The sequence below is a fragment of the Python bivittatus genome, unplaced genomic scaffold (assembly GCF_059951505.1).
Source record: "Python bivittatus isolate LINGU-HERP-01145 unplaced genomic scaffold, Pbiv_v1 ctg000400_np1212, whole genome shotgun sequence".
Classification (NCBI taxonomy): Eukaryota; Metazoa; Chordata; class Lepidosauria; order Squamata; family Pythonidae; genus Python; species Python bivittatus.
In genome coordinates, this window is record NW_028277073.1 from 10805697 (window position 1) to 10823782 (window position 18086).

At 35.9% G+C, this 18086-nt stretch overlaps 1 protein-coding gene across 1 annotated transcript in view; it reads left to right on the forward strand.

The window, feature by feature from the left end:
* PTEN (phosphatase and tensin homolog) overlaps window positions 1–15567 on the forward strand; it is a 58367-nt gene extending 42800 nt beyond the window's left edge. Inside the window, exons 6-9 of the mRNA XM_088144421.1 lie at window positions 2198–2339; window positions 4869–5035; window positions 9191–9418; window positions 12358–15567. Coding sequence (XP_088000547.1) covers window positions 2198–2339; window positions 4869–5035; window positions 9191–9418; window positions 12358–12543 — 723 coding nt within the window. The 3' untranslated portion in view covers window positions 12544–15567. The remainder of the gene's footprint in view (window positions 1–2197; window positions 2340–4868; window positions 5036–9190; window positions 9419–12357) is intronic.
* Window positions 15568–18086: the final 2519 nt, after the last annotated feature.

Consider the following 18086-nt stretch of genomic DNA (forward strand, 5'->3'; position numbering starts at 1 on the left):
TTTCTTGCAAATTTGTAATCTGGTAAAAAAAGACCTTGTATGAAACATTTTCTTTTACAATCTGTGAAATTGAATTACTGTGATTTGTGCTCTGTGGCTATGGTTTTGCAGAAATTAGTAATCAAGGGAACACTGTTTCCTTCACAAAACAAAATTTGTTCTGTTTACCATGTATAAGCTCAGATAATACTGAACATAGCCTACTTACAGAATATCATAACTATAGTTTATATTGCAGAGGATGAGTATTAATTTGTTTTGCAGTTTCTGGACATTTTTTTCAAAAATGTGCTTTATTTACAGGTTGTAGGCTAGGCAGGGAAATAAAAATAATCTTTGCCTACCATTTTGCCATCCATGTATTTACCAGTAGTTAAGCAGAGAATTTGCTTTTTAAATATTCATGCAACCAATGTATGTGATTGATTCTTACACCATATTCCAATTTCATTGGAATAATTCTAAATAAGAGAAGATCTAACTGTTCAAAACATTTCAACTATCAATTGTAGATATATTGTATAGAGTCATTTTGAATATGATTGATCTTTAGACCATTTTTTAATTAGCATTTGTATTTAAGAGACAAACATTACTACTGTCTTTAATCCATAATATTTGTTTTTCATAAAGACTTATTGCAGATTAAAATTCTGAGAGTATGTGGCCATTTTTAATACTTCTCCTTTCTGCCATTCCTTCTTTTCTTTGCTTTTTTTCTTTTCTTCTTGAAATGGAACTACTATATATACACTTAAAAAGATGACGGCACTGGATTTAAGATGACCATATCCCAAAGCAGTAGACATGGAAAAAAGTAATTCTGTGTGATTCCCATCTTCTCTACTTTATCAGTCTAAGGTTGTCAACTTCACCAGAAACAGATCCTTGAGATTTTCCCCTCTCCACAACTGATATGTGTATGCATCACACTCATAGGTGTTTGCAAATCGTGTGTGTGTGTGTATCTGCCAGAAGCCATATTCCAAAAAAGGACTGAGCAAGAACATAAAATTGAATTAATAACTACAGATTGAAATTAATTACCTATAAAATAAAGCACCTGATTTATACAATTGATTCTGTCTCCTGCATATATCAATCTCTTTCAACACAAACCACTATTAATCAGAGAAACAGAAAGACTGCAGTGCACACACATACTATTCCTTGATCAAAAAGCAAAAAAGAGGTAGAAATATACACGTTAAGGGAAAAGGATAATTTTATTGGGAAGAAAAAGGAGGAGGGACAAAACTGGATGGCTGAGTAATATGACTAGTATAAGGACAAGGGAAGAAAGAGAAACAAAATAGGTTACAAAATTCACTAGGTAGGCAGCCTCTATCCCCAGCAAGAGTATGTCATCCATATTCTTCAGTAATGATGTTTGTGTAGTTATTTGTACTTCCTCTCATTCTTTTGTTTTTAACAGTGAATACTAATGAATATAAGAGGACTCAATTGACAGATAATTTACTGAGGAGGAACCTCATACCTTCTTACTGTGTAAATACCATATTAAGAGTACTAATTGCATTTAGCAATGTTGGGGCCAAAGATAGGGATTTGGAAAATCTCAGACAAACATGAAACTAGTGTGTAAAATCATATGCAAAAAATGATGAGTGTTGTTTTTACACCATGTTACAAGCTTAAGATTTTATAGGAGACATTGAATGTAAGCAAAGAATCACAGCAATAGATTTTGTAGATCAAATTACGAGTCATGTTCCATTACTGGTTCCATTTTGTTTGTATATTTACAAAAAGAAATACAGATGCACAGCCATTTTTTTAAAAAAAATCTATGCTAGTTTCTTAGCTGTGCACAGCATAAACTTGTACAGGAGCAGCAACAGTATTTCAATATACTTTGCTCCTATGCATGTCTTGTAACAGTGTCTGGCCAATGTGTATTGACTACCTCTTGCTTGGATTGCTTACATTTTATTGCAATTTGGTGTATGGAATGTGTATATTGAAGGCAGGGATTGTAGGAAAAATAGAACTGGCTTTTTAATTCAGTGTAGAAAAGTTACACTAAATCTCCCAAACTGTCATCAAATATGTATGAGATTGATGGATTTGCCTGCATATAGCTGTTCTTATACCTTTTTAGAACTTATTTTATGAAAGTTCAGCTAACAAATTGTGACAATATCATATGTGATAAATGTTCTTTCTCTTTATTAAGGGAGTAACTATTCCCAGTCAGAGACGCTATGTATATTATTATAGCTACCTGTTAAAGAATCATCTGGATTACAGACCAGTAGCACTGCTGTTTCATAAAATGATGTTTGAAACAATTCCAATGTTCAGTGGCGGCACTTGCAGTAAGTAACTTTTTAAGCAATTATATTATGTGGAATTACATCTAATGTTTGTATATTATTTACTAAAATTGAAATTTATATATATAGGTAATCCTCAACTTATGACCATTTATTTAATGACTGTTCAAAGGTACGATGGTGCTGAAAAAAGTGACTTATGACCAGTCCTCACACTTACAACCGTCGCAGCGCCCCTACAGACACGTAATTGTGATTTGGGCACTTGGCAATTGTCCCACATTTACAGTGGATGCAGCATCCTGCGGTCACCTGGTTGCCATTTACGACCTTCCCAGCTGGCTTCTGATAAGCAAAGTCAGTGGGGAAGCTGGCAGTGAAGGTTGCAAGTCGTGGTCATGTGATGTCTTGTTTAATGACTGCAGCAAAAAAGATCACAAAAATCAGGTGTGGTCACTTGATGCCTCGATTAACGATGAATTTTCCGTCCCTGTTGTGGTCTTAATTCGAGGACTACCTATATTAACTATTATAAAATACCAATACCAATACCAATACTTTAATGGCCAAGTATAAAACATACACAAGGAATTTATCTTCGGTGATAACAGCAAAATCAACGGTGCATTTGGATAAGAGCAAAAAAAAGATCACATGGTATTCAGCAAAGCAATGGCACGAGGGAAAAAACTATTCTGATGTCTGGATGTTTTAACATAAGGAGCTCTATGGCGCCGTCCTGAAGGAAGAAGTTGGAACAGATTGTACCCAGGATGAGAAGAGTCTGCAGATATCCTCTCTGCCCTCCTTTTGACCCTCACAGTATATAGTTCTTCTACAGAAGGCAGATGGATTGCAATGATCCTTTCTGCAGACTTAACTATTCGTTGGAGTCTGAGTCTGTCCTGTTTGGTTGCAGAACCAAACCAGACAGTTATAGAGGAGCAGATAACAGACTCAATGATTCCCCTATAAAACTGCACCAAGAGCTCCTGGGATAATTTAAACTTCCTAAGTTGCCGCAGGAAAAACATCCTTTGCTGTGCCTTTTAATAATGGCTGTAATGTTATACGTCCATTTCGGGTCTTGGGAAAGTATAGAGCCCAGGAACCTGAAGGACTCTACCACTGATACTAGACTGTTAAGTATAGTAAGGGGAGGAATAGGAGAAGGATTCTAGGTCCTCAAGTAGAATGTTAAAAATTCACTAGTTTTGGTTAAATAGCTTCCAGATTCTTGGAATATGTATTTCTTACACTTTTATCCCTCACTTGTGTTTACTGGTCAGCTTTTTCCTTAGGAATTTTACCTAATTCCTTTTGGCTGACCATGACAATGTACTGTAGATAACATTTCCTAATTTTGATTTTTCCATATTTTCCAGCAGGTGAGATTCCATAGTTCAGCTTGATTCTTCTGTAACTTTTGCCCTAGCATTTCTGTTTCTCCTGCAGAATATCTTACAGAACTGAGTTAGGGTGTATTTTGAATGTGATGCCTGCATACTAATCGTAAGGTTGTCTAAAAGAATATTGGGAACTGAACCAGCCTGTTTTGAGTTGTTCACTGCATACGCACAGCAGTACTAGTGATAAAAATTTGTTGTACTTTTCTTAGCTGAACATGCTTATCTTAATATAGCAAGCTAGTGTGTCTATAATCCTTATTTATATATAATATAATATAATATAATATAATATAATATAATATAATATAATATAATATAATAAAATATAATAGTTATATAAAGGTTGGCTTCCATCTTTTTTAAGTCACAAGCTTTTCTAAATGCTTTACAAATTTCCTTTCATTATAGTTTGCCCTTGATTTTAGTATATGTACTAGAACAGATAATGAGCTTAGTATATTATGTAATTTTTTAAAATAAAATCAGTATTTAAATTGCTATGTCCTTTTTTTTTCTGAGTAAATTTCATTGAGTTGAACCAAACTTGCTTTCAGTGAACTTAGATGGGATTTAGTTTTGCTTTTTAAATTGCTGGTCAAATTTCATAGAAGGTGAAAACTTCCTGTACTTTTGATCAGCTGAGGCCATCAAGATGATATTTCTCACAATTACATTTCCTGATCACAAGTCTTTGACATTATAAGATGGTATAAATAATTGGATACTGTAGTAAATTTAGAGTTGATAATGCAGAAGACTACTATAAACAAAATATTGATAAAACAGTTGCTTATCTGCAGTCATAAAATTATATTAAATCTGCCATTGAATATTGTTTTTCTGAGATTGGCTTGACATACTCTGATATCGCAGATTGATACTAGCCACTTGTTCCTTATATTATCTTTCTGCAAAAGGTAACTCCCACATCAAGTTCAACTTTCATATAGTGCTGAACTGATGTGGAAGCATCAGGAACATTTTGGAGCTTTCCCAGGTTATTAGTGTAGGGTTAGTATAACTTTATAGCATAACATAAGAGAGATTAGATATTCTTGTCCAAAGCCTTTTAAAAATGTTTATTTTTTGCTTACTGTTACAATTCTTTTGGAACTAGGGTGGTTCTTTAATCTTCTTGTTGAAAAATTGTTTTATTGCACAGATCCTCAGTTTGTGGTCTACCAGCTTAAGGTAAAGATATTCACCTCCTCTTCAGGACCTACAAGACGTGAAGACAAATACATGTACTTTGAATTCCCTCAGCCGTTGCCAGTGTGTGGTGATATCAAGGTGGAATTCTTCCATAAGCAAAACAAAATGTTGAAAAAGGTTTGTTTTTTAACCTGATAAATATTTGATTTTTAATTATTTACCAGTGCTTAATTTATTCACCTCCTGTTCATTTATTTTAGGCATTCCCCTTGAATTTCAGCAAATCTGAAATGTTCAGCTGGGTTTTATGTGAAAAAGGGAAGCGTGTGTTACACCTATCCACTTCGTATTGTTTGAAATGTTTTGGAAAGCCACTACAGAAGGACTGTTTCTGTTTTGTATTTCATGAAATTTTCCTTTTAGAATTTTAATTTGCAGCATGTGACATTTCCCAATATTCTTTTAGAATAAACAACTGCTGCAATATTTTCGCTCATACAAAATGTAAAAGGATTGCAATTTTATAATTAGACTATTGCTCCTGTACAAATGTCCAGCTATTGCAGCAGTTCTGCAAATTCTTCAGTCCTCAACGTTTATGTAACAGCAGTATATAAATTCGTTGTTCATAAGTCATATTTATGCATAAAAAGGTAAATAGAATAGGACTTACTTATTTACTTATTTACTTATTTACTTACTTACTTACCAGAGGATGCAACCAGTCCTCCACCAAAATAAGCTGATTTTTCGTCTTCAGACCAATTCTGGGGGGAAAGTGCTGGACGTCAGGAAAATTGGTTGACTTTATTCAGTAATTAGAAATGAGGTTGCATGGCAAAACCCACAGATAACAGATTTAATCTAGAAAAGAGCTTTTGGGGTTTCATGTATATTTCTTCCCTTGGGTTGCATGTGCTCCTCAAAGCTATTCTTGAGGGTCAAAAGACCCTGTGGAAAGAGTGGAAGGATTGGCAGAATTGCCTTCTGCATGTTCAAGAAACCTGGATCCCAACTAAGGATAAATAAATAGCATGTGAAGTAAATCTTACTGGCACCTGATCAGACTTTCCATATGAGATTTTATCTGACTATTTCTTGTATAAACAGGAAAACAAAATCGGATGTCACAAGGTAAATCCTGAGAAGATTGTGGGCATTTGTTCACTCACTTGCAATTCCTTCTGGAAATGATTACAAACAATTAGTGTCATAAGAGGTTGGCCTACCTATATCTTTATATCTCATTTTTGTTTGAGTTGCTGTGATCTGTTATACTAGATGGAAAAAGCCCAGATTTATTAACTGCATTATCATTGTCCTCATATCAGCAAAGGAAACTTAATAGGGCTTTGCAAGTAATTCACCAAGCCACTTTGCAAAGTGCCCTCTGGATCTGGTCCTCAAAGCAGCTGCTCAAAGGTTTGGTATGGCTGCTTCAGGACTTCTGAACATGTGTGTCTATACATGTGGGATGCTTCTGCTGGAATAGCCAGCAAAACAGTGACTACTTTGCTGGCTATTCCAATAGAAATGACTCTATTAATATTTATAAATAGCTTCCACTTCATCTCAGGGGACACCTTTCCAAGGTGAACCAGGAAATTGCGTATAGAGATAGCCATTCTGTCTCTTCTTTCTCCAGTGTCTTGTGTTTCGTTGCCTCTCCTTTGTATTTATTAGCTCTCCTTCCCTCTCATGTGCCAGTCAAACTCTCTTTGCCACTGAATTATAATTGGGCTGTTGCTGGGGGTCCCCACTTCTTAATTTTTTTTGTTTCTTGAAAGCACCTTTGTTGACACCTTCACCTTGTGTATTGGGGTGGTGCAGCTTTGTTATTTTCAGATTAGCATGGAACGGACATGAATATACTGATGGACCTCTGTATGTAGAAATTGAAAAAAACTTTTGAACTGGAATCTGCTGTCATTTAGACTTTGCTACAAAAAAGATACATTGTTAAAGATATAATAAATTAACACGTGTGCAATTGAAAATTTTAATTTATGTGGAAGAAATTTTTAAGATTTAAAGGTCCAGCTTTGTTTGAAATGTTTTTACAAAGTGAAAACCGCCCAGAGTCACTGGGAGTCAGACATATAAATTTAATAAGTTGTTATTACTATTATTATTATTACTATTACTATTACTATTATTAATAATGAATGCATATTTACACAATATAAATGAATGCCTTTCATTTAATAGTATGCCTCTTAAAATACTAAATGTCTTCATTGGCTTGAAAAACTAAACAGCGAAAAATAATTTCGAATCAAACAAATACTATATCCATATGAACTGATAGGGATAAGAAGTAGTAGTAGTAACAGTAGTAATATGAAATTGTAAATATATTTGCTAGCTAGTAATATAGATTCTTTAGGCAATGTACAACTGAAAAATTGAAAATAGCAAAAATAAAAATCTATAAATCTACACAAAAATAATAAAATTGAACAATACATAAACATTAGTATTTGTTATCAATACCTTCTAGACTGTCTCTGAGATGGGGTAGGGTGCGGTGCTATTTTGCAGTGTTTCTCCTTCCTCTGGGTGTGATTTCAGTCAGTGGGGAGAGATTCAGCCCAAGACCCTTTGTAGTGTCCTAAGGATACAACGCTCTCCTCATTTTTGTTCAACTTCTACATGAGGGTGCTGGGAAAGATCATCTGCTAGCATAGGGTCAAGAATCATAATTATGCCAATCATAATACACATCTAAGAGGAATTTGTTTTTGTACATGTGTATTTCAGTAGATATAATATTTTAAATCAGGTCTTTTTAGACAGCTATGGTGAGTTGGGGATGAAACTAGTGGAAATTGCATTCTTGCTGACTGTACCTTTCAGTAGAAGTGTTAATTCAGCTTTATGAACAGTCATAGCTTTTGATAACTTCTAATATACCTATTTAGGGCTATCAGAATGGAGAACTAAAGAAAATATACCTATCTTTATTGTTGTACTTGTGAAATTCTTGTGTGGTTTTATATGCTATCATAGATATTTTAAATAGTTTTTATTGCATTATGTGTAAGTTGTCAGGAATCTTTTTTGATTCCAGCCGTTGGGGGGGGAGGGAGGGAGGGAGGGATGGACGGACAGATAGACAAACAATCTTTATATCAGGTTTATTTTTATTTTACTTAAAGTGTTATTCCAATTCTTATCTATTGGAATTGTTTCTAGAGAGTCTGTGAAATTTGTAACTTTCAAAGATTATAAACATCCTTTCAGTGCTTGCTTTTCAATAAAAGAACAAGTCATCACATCTCCTAGCTCATATTTTAATATGAGTGGGATTAAAAAAATAATCCTTGCACTGGTGATGTTACCTAGTTGGATAATGAAACGTCTGCAAGCAAACAACCAAGCTCAGAGAGCACCAAGAACTCCAATCGATCGATTGATAGATAGATATTCATCCCCAGAAGTATTTAGAAGTTGGTGTTGCCTTGTCAGTAATCCAACCACCATTAGCTCTGTAGTATATTGTTGCTCATGGCATAACTTGCTCTCAGGAAAATTCAGGGAAGTTAGAGGGGAAATTGAGGACTGATTTGACCTCATTGTGTGATCATCAAGGCACCATGGGATTTTCTTTGCTGTATAATTAGGTTTAGTCTAAATCAAATATTTTTCCTCTTGGGGTATTGATAAGAGAATCGTTCATTCTCCAGGCCCGTTTTAAATTGCATTGGGGCAGTTTAGTCTTGCTTATCTTTGCTTACCTTGTTGTGTCTTTGCTTAGTATGATTCTTGTCACACATGAACACAGTTTGTCCCAGTCACTGCAGGGTCAGTAATGACTGAGCGCAGACCAAAAAACAAACAAAACAGGACCAGATTTCAGGATGTAAAGTTTGTGAATCCCAGAACTGTATTCATTCTAACTATAATTCACTTTTTAGTCCAGGGTTGCATTTGGGGGTATACTGTGATCCTATTTGCACAATGCTGATATTAAAATGCCAATTACAGAGCAATTTCTCTTTTCTCAGGAAATGATGTGTATAGTACTTCAGTTTGGTGTCAGTTGGAAGGTGCTTTCCATCCATCCCTAACTACAAGGAGAAAAACATTTAATCCAATAACCCAGTTACTGGAGGAACAAAATCAAAATGTTCAAGTCCAGTAGAAGCATGAGGGGTGGGAATAACACTGTTTGCCAGCATGGAAATAGAAGGAGAAGCAGATCTCTCCTCAGTGTAAAGAATTTGCAAATACGTTGTGCTTATGTCTGTGTTTGAGCAGTTAAACTTGAGACTGTAGATAGATGGTTATTGTGCTATATTATGTTAAAGCAAGCTCCTTTTTTACCTTTAGGACAAAATGTTTCATTTCTGGGTCAATACATTCTTCATACCAGGACTGGAAGAAAATTCTGACAAAGTAGAAAATGGAAGTCTTCTTGGAGATCAGGAACTTGATGGAATTTTCAGTACAGAGCGTTCAGATAATGACAAGGAATATTTAATCCTTACACTAACAAAAAATGATTTGGACAAGGCAAATAAGGACAAGGCAAATCGATATTTTTCTCCAAACTTTAGAGTAAGTATTTTCAAAGCAATCAAATAATGGGACATAAACTGTGTGCAATTTATGTTATACATTGTGGTCTCTGTGATTCACACACATGGCTTATGTGCCTGCATAGAACCCTAGTCAAAACTTTCTAGAACTTATAGAATTGTTTTGTGAGAATTCCATCTCCCCCGATACCATGCAGCTAGGCTTGGCTGCATCCGAACCCCTTATTTTAAACTGCTGCAGCAACAGTACACTTGTCATTGAGCTGATATTCTTTCTGCTTATTAGTATTATTTATTATTTCCTAATTTTTTCTCAGATTTTCTGCAGAGTTCTTGAGTTGTGCATCAGCACACTCTGTCCTGTTTCCCAAGTTCTAATATTGTGGGAATTGATTTTCTTCTTGGATGGGCATAAAATGTGCTTTTCTGCCTTGGTGAAATTTGTGCAGTAGAGACTGCCAAACATTCACTAAACAGATTTGTCACAATTGTTCTTCTCATTCATGAGCTGCTGTCTAGTATCAAGTGTTAAGGTTGGCAGATTCTGCCCTGCATCAAAGAATGCCTCCACTGGTGGATAATTTCAGACAATCTTCCTGATGAGTTGCTTTCATTCTTTCCTCCCTACATAGTTCCTCCCCAAAAATGTTCTGAGCTCTCTGCATCTGCAGTTACCTCTTCCAACAGCAAACATCAAGATACATTTAAAAACCCCTCAATGTTTGAAAGGCATATCAAATCTTTTAAGGCATGTCTGTATAATGTCTATTCATTTTCATGGAAGTCTGATATGTAAACAAACAAGGTCAGATAAATTCAATCCCTATACTGCACTTTATGTTTAGGAAGTATTCCTTATTTATCATATATATATATATATATATATATGTGCTAGCTGAACAGCGATAGACCAAACAGATATCAAAATTAGCAGAAAACGATATAATAATTGAGAGGAAGAAAGGCACGGAGGCAGCTGGGTTTCAGAGCTCACATACGCATCAAAGACCAAATATGTAAATGAGTCAAGCTCAACGGAGGCCAGTAGAGATTGTCATGACTGGCAGATTCTTATACAGATATTAATAGAAGAAACAGACAAAGCAGTCAAAGGGTATAATAGTAAATAGAAAAACAGAGTCCCAGACTTAGCTAATCATAGAGCAATCTCACTTTATGGAACGTGGGAAAGCTTGCTAACAAGTGGTTTAATAAACTCAAGCCAGCATGATGTAAGACGTAATTTGGTAACAGCTCTGCCGGTGACTTAAGTGTTTGAGTGCACACACAGGCAGTGCTGGTAGAGAATGTTATAACTGACTGGCAACACTGAGGATATCCATCTTCATCGTGGAATCCAGCATTAAATACCTATGAGCAGCAGCATGCTTAATGATCAACCAAGTTTATTGTGCTCTCAATTTTTACAAATCTGTAGTGGCAATAATCAAGCTTTGCTATAAGCTTACTGTGCTCCTTTCTAATCCATGTTCACTTCACAAGAATATGTGTCACTGATCTTCTCTGGGGTATTTCCACTAGCAGAGTTCTGGTAGTTGGCCATGTAGGACTTTGGGAGGACCATTCTTCCTTTTGTCGCTTTATGACATCCCCTTTTAAATAGCTTGCTACTTACCCATGTATGTGAATCATAAGCCACAGTGAAGAATAACTAGTTGCTTCCCTGTAGCTGCACTTCTTCAAGTGGTCATCTGTGAAATCACACAATCTTCCTTCAAATACTTGGTATTTCAGTGATCTTTCAGATTGGGTTTTAGGAACTGGTAGATGCAAGCTACATCTGGTTGCATGGGGCAGGGAGGGGGGGAAAGGGGAAACAATTCTGTAAACTCTGGAAGACTTCAGAATGGACCCATCTGTTGAATTCACAGATGACAGCTCCAAGAAAGGGAAGTAACCAGTTCATAAACTTTCAGATAAATGTTGGGGGGAAAAAAATAACGAGTGCACCTAGTTAAAATTTAATGTTGGATGGTCCCTTTATCAGGATCAGCCAGAGTGCTACACAGAGGTATGCAAGTTTTTCATTCTCTAAAAGTTTTCATCAGGCAAAGTGGTATAAAAACAGATAAACAAAGAAATAAAAAGTCTAAATTAGCCTAGATGTTGTAGTCAGTTTCCTGAATTTAGACTTACTCTAAAAATGAAGGCTTCAGGTTAGTTACTGGTAGGTATGTTGGATATTCAGCAATATCTAAGTTTTAATAATAAACTATGTAAAAAGCAGACATATATTCAAAGAAATTATAAGTTTACTGTTAACTTTTTATATTGAAAAGACTAAAACACTTAATTTTTTAATATTAATATACTAATATATCTGTGCTGGAAAATCCATCCTGCTTATTTTGGCATGATCCAGTCTTAGTTGAATTCTGTTCAATAAAGTTTGGAAAAGAAAATGAGTTTTCTTAATTTTATTTTGGAATTCATAAGCACAAATATATGATATGAAGAAAGGTTATTTTGTTCCCCTGTTTTCTGTAAAAATTCCTATGAGCTTTTAGACCCACTAATTCAGATACTTGTCAGAATCAAGAGGAAGAGAGGGAAGAGGCGCATCAGCCTTGCTCTACACACTTAGTAAGGTATCTCCAGATTTGTCTCGGCTGAAACCCAGAACAAGGAAGATGTTTGGAGCTCCAGTTTGCCAGATGCAAGTCCACTGTGGCCAAACCTCTGAGCCAGAAAGTACACAGAAAAGAAATGCACACCTCCAAATTAATGGGAATGCTCAAATCAGGAAAGTGTTTGACATAATTGATGCTGCTTTGTAGCTTTCCATTACTTTTTGTGCAATGCTAGAGTGATCTTTTTAGTTTGCATGTAATTAAATATATATTTGCATTGTAGCAAATATTTCATTTGTGTTTTATGTTATAGCTGGGCCAGACAGTAGCTCTTCTAAGCACATATTCCTATTCTCTTTTTTTCCAGGTGAAGCTATTTTTCACAAAAACAGTAGAAGAGCCATCCAACCCAGAAGCTAGCAGCTCAACTTCAGTAACACCGGATGTTAGTGATAATGAACCTGATCACTATAGGTATTCTGACACCACTGACTCTGATCCAGAGAATGAACCTTTTGATGAAGATCAGCATACACAGATTACTAAAGTCTGAATATTTTTTTTTTTATTTGGGAAAAAATACCACAAAGAAGAAAACTTGAATAAACTGAATTATGGACCTTTTAAAATGGCAATAGGACATTGTGTCAGAATTATCTGTTGTAGGAACAGTTCTTTACCTGACCAATCTCATTTTGCCCTATTAAGCCTTTGGCTTGACACTTGTCCCATTGAAAAAAGAAAAAGGTTACGTAGCTATGTTATGTATATACCTTTTGGTATCAAGAGGACATTGAAATTTCAATTAGGAATACACAAAAATGGCACTTTCCCATTTGATTCCAGTTTTATAAAAGTGGAGACAGATCTGATGTGTATACGTAGGAATCTTCCTTTTGTGTTCTGTCACCAACTGAAGTTCCTGTAAAGCTCTTTCTAATACACAGGTTCACATCCTGCCCCTTTCTTTGCACTTTTGTGGCAACAGATAAGTCTGCAGTTGGCTCAGAGAAGTTACTGGGTTTTACTACATTCAGATGCATGTACCATGGATAGGAGTGTGGAAGGAGAAGCTGAGAAAGGAATGTTCTGTGCTGGACCCTGGACTGTGTACCATTTCTAGCTTACATGCACCTCTTTCGCATGCTACAGTAATAAATCCTGGACATTTGAGGAATTGCCGCTGTCACTGCTTGTTTGTGCATTTTATTTTTTTAAGCATAATGGTGCTAGAAAAGGCAGCTGGAGGGGAACAGGAATGAACCTTCAATGGCATCATAAAAGCTCTATGAATAAAGGGATAAGAAAAAATGTGGTTATACGTGAAACAAACTGTAGGTGTTCAGCTTGCACACACAAGGGTTAAAAGTGAGGTGACTGGGTGGGCATACAAGCTCCACCCCAACATCCCTGCACATCTAGCTCGTCTGCAGAATGTCACATATACCTGTAGTCACTAAGATCTGTAGGGAGTTATAATGCTGCAAAGAATGTAATTACTGTTCAATGTTTGGAAAGCTTGATAAGGCTGGAGTCCCCATTGCCAGAGTTGCAGGTGTATCAGATTGAACACGGCACCCCCTGCAGATCTTCCTGCTCTAGGCATGGGGATGTTGTGGGTGATGCTTACCTGTGCACCCTCACCCTTGGGATACTTTCAGTGCATATGTTTGCAGTCTGAATGCCTGCAGAGGGCTACAATAATAATAACTTAATCGTACCAATGTGATAGTTATCTAGCAGAAACGGGCTTACAAAATTGTTTTGTGTGTTACAATTGCCATTCCCCGAGCTTTGGATGAAAAACGTTGGAGCAATATTTTTTCTAAAAAAAACAATAACAACCCTCCCCCCCCCCTTTTTTTTGTCTTTCAAAACATTTAGAATTGCCATTTTGATTTTCTGTGTAAAAACCTGTTTGCTTATTGGTTAACATGTTCATTATTAGTTATCCCACTTGAGTAAACAAATTTGAAATCCATTGTGCCAGCCCATTAGCATTAATAACAAGGTTGTAGTGGCAACTAGTCAAGGCAAAACTCAGGCTGAATACTGGACAAAGGAGCAAGCTTGCTCCTTCAACATTCATTGGTGAATTTTGTTATCTTTCCTAATCCTGTGTGTAGTTCTGTGCGTATAATTTTATACTGATTTTTAATAGAGCTTGCATGTAGCTGCACAGAATCATAGCTTTCATCCATTATGTAAACTTTTTAAAAAGCTAATGTTCAGGCTTCCTAAGTTGATCCAGTTCTACAATATGGAAGATGGAGATTTGATTGGCAAGAGGTGACTTCAGAATTACCTCTGGTTTTTGTCCAGTGAACTGCATTGAACTTGGCTTTTATTCAACAATTTTGCAAGCGACATTAGCTACCTGAAAAAGTAGTGCTTTAAACTATTTGGATGTTGACAGTGTTCAATGTCTTGTACAGTTCTGCTATTTAGCAGGGAGCGCCGGATTGGAAATTGTTGAATGGCTTTTTGCACTGTTGTTTTTCCTTTGGAGTGTGAAGGTCTGAGTAAGGGTTTTGGATTTTGAATGTGTCAGTGGTTCTGAGAAGCCTTGCTTATGTTTTTATGGTATAGTCATTGGAAAGGAAAATGTCATTATTTATATATACATATATATGTATGTATGTATAACATATATATTATGCATACTCTCCTATACTTTATTTCAGCTACCATCCCATAGAACATGGCAAGAATTCCTCTGACTGAAAGGTTTGAGTCATAATTCAAACTTTATTTATAGCAGTAGTCATCATTGGCGTGAAAATGCATTCTCCTTTGGTAATTTCTTGAGTTTCTGAACTGTGTGCTTAAATTCTCGGATGTACAGTAGCTTACATGTCTGAAATTACTTGAAGGCATCTTGACAGGAGCTTACTGTTAGGCCCTGTGCCATCCCTCCTCATCTGTAGTCCAACTTCCAATAGTTTGTTACAATAGTTAAAGGGCAGTCGTATAAATTAGCACCAAGGGTTTTTGCTGTGGCATGGTTGTAAACCGAAGGGTCGTTTATATGCAGCATCAATTGCTTTCAGCTTTAAGGGAGGGAAAAAGGAAGAAATAAGTTTAGGGTGCCAGTGTACAGTTCCATGTTTAAATTCTAGCAACGTGCAATATGTTAACGATGCCTGTGGTTGCCACAAAGTGCCTCGTTTACCTTTTTTAAAATACTGTTAAAATGTGTCATGCATGCAGATGGAAGGGGTGGAACTGTGCACTAAACGGAGGCTTTAATTGCAGTGCTTGGGTAAAGCTGCCTCTTTACTCTGCCAGTTCAAAATTCTCAGTTTGTTTTCATATAGAACACACACACACACACACACACACACACACTTACTTTACAAAAATCTATTTAAGCAGCCTTATTCTGATTCAGCCTCTTCAGATACTATTGTGCTGTGCAACAGTGGCTCTGTGTGTAATGCTATGCACACAACAAGAAAATGACATGTACAGGTTAATGTCTCATATGAATCAGATGTCCGTTTGTTATTGTGTTTAACAGCCCTTTATCTTAGTGTTAAAACTCCACTTAAAACTGATTAAAGTTTCATTCTTGTCACTGTGTTGGGTGTATTAAGTCACTTTTGTGAGATGGGCGGCCATATAAATTGTTTAAATATATAAATAAATAAATAAATAAATAATAAATATATGGAAGTATATTGAATAAAATGCTTATGTTTTTATAAAGTCATGTGATTCATAGTAAGCACATTTTAAAACACCACCAAATTTCAAATTTCTTAAAAAAGCAAATTGGTGGGATTTTGCAATTTTTTTTTATTGGATTTTAAAGGTAACACTTCCCTGTAATGGTTAGAGTATCATGAAATTTTCCATTGTGAATGTATGAATGTGACTATAAATAACTTTTCGTGTTCGGGATCTATACATTCTTTATTTTGGGTGCATTAGAATGGGCACAGCTGAGGCTTTGCATTAAAGCAGGGACAGGTAACATGGTGCCCTCCATATATATTTTCACTACAATGCGCTCAGTTTCTTGCCTTTGGGCTAGCTGTGGCTGATGGGCACTGAAGTCCAAAACATTTGGAGGATGTTGCATGCCTAACCGTACATTAAAAGGTTGCATGTGAAAATATGTTTAAAAGATTCTGGTATTTTCTTCAGTTAAAAGTAGCCATAATCACAAGTTTGAGAAATCTGCCTGAGGTCAAGAAAAGCCAAAGAAGATGGTATACGAAATAGCCAGCTATCCTGGTTGGATTGTAAGGCAGCTCTTTCACTTCCATTCCATACTAGAGCACTTAAATGTTACAGCTTGAATGTACATCAAATGTCTAATAGAAGTCTTTGTTTTCATGGTAAGACGTTAGCTTGAATATATTAGATCAGGGTGGGTTTAATCCTGCAGCCTTTAAATCTCTTATCACCACTAGAAACAAGCAATTTTAGGGAATGATCTCTTTCCCTGCAAGAATCAAATACGGCAGAAGGGTTTGTGATGTTAATATCTCTGGAAACTGCTCCAAAGTCTTTTACAAGATTAAAGTAAATATGCATAGCTTTGCTGGAAACCAGTGTAAGAATTTTGTTTAAAACTACAGTAATTGTTCAGGTTTATTATACGGTTGGCTATCTATTAATTACATACAGACAATTTTAATTGAATGTCGAAATGATCTGAGTTTGTAGCATTCTTGAGCGATGTACTCAGTTCTGCACAAAATGTCCTTTTATGCTGTACTTATTTCAAAGATTAAAAGTCTCACAACTGTTCTTACCACTTTGGAGCAGCATCAGTGGAAATGCAGGCACAGCTTAAATCTTACAAATTTCATCTGCTTGTGTTTCTTGTAACTGCATCTAAGCATTTGCATGTGCTTTAGCATGCTAGTCACCGATATTTGCTTTTACTGTAAAAGACTTACGAATCTGAGAAAGAAATCTTATTGTACACTGGTTGATTTAAAGAAAACATGATAAATTCAATAGACTTGAATTATGAAATACTTTGTGGAAATAGGTGTGTTGCTTGAATACAGTAAGAGTACTATATGATGGAAGTAAAACATGCACAAGAATAAATGGAATATTTAATGAATAGTTTATTTGGCACTAGGAGTAAAAGAAAAATGTATTGGTTGTTTCATGTATTTATGGATAAACCTGTTAGGAATGATTGTGGTGATGCTAGCAGTGTGTTGGTTGGGCACATGAACATGCATATACTTCGTATGCAGTCACTGCAGTTTTGTTGTCTCAGAACCTAAATGATTTTCAGTGAATGTTAGGTTGTATGATGCTATAAGGAGCATGGATCTGAAAATCAGCCCCTCAAAGATCAAGGTAGTGTTTGTCAAGGAAAATGGAACAAACAATTGCAAGTTATACATAAATGGCAAAAAAAAAAAAAAAAGAGAGAGAATTGGAGAAGGCAGATGAATTTGTTTACTCTAGTAGAATGCTTGCTTTTTTTTTTTCCTGCTTTCTAGTCAGACTTAACTCTTGGCAACTACATGGACAAGTCCATGCAATTTTGGCAGCAATTTCAGAAGTGGCTTGCCATTGCTTTTTTCCTAGGGACGAAAGAGTGATTGGCCCAAAGACACCCAGCTGGCTTCTAGCCTAAGCCGGGACTAGAACTCTTTAAGTTTCCCCACTCTCACTCCAATACCTTCACCCCTAGACCCAACTGGCTCTCTTGAATGCTTACTAGAGATGAGAAAATGGATGCAGAAATTTTAACACATGCAAATGCCAGTAGAAAGATAGTGGGTGGTACTATGGTTTATTGTGAGGAATGATTTAGTTGAAAGAAACAAACATGCTGTGTTTAACAGCCTGATTCTGTGGACTTTCTTATATGGAAATGAGAGCTGGGTATATCAATAGAGGCATAGAAATAAATTGGATGTAGTGGGAATAGGATCAAGAATGGATGAGTGCTGAATGAATGTAGATTCTATATAGAGGTGAGCTACCAGTACAAAAGAAGTACATTGAGATGGTTCGGTCACATAGAAAGATTGAATTAGAATCAGATTGTAACACAAATATATGAAGACAGACTGGGTTAAGAGGGAAGACCAAGAAAGTTCTGTTTAGATGGATCTG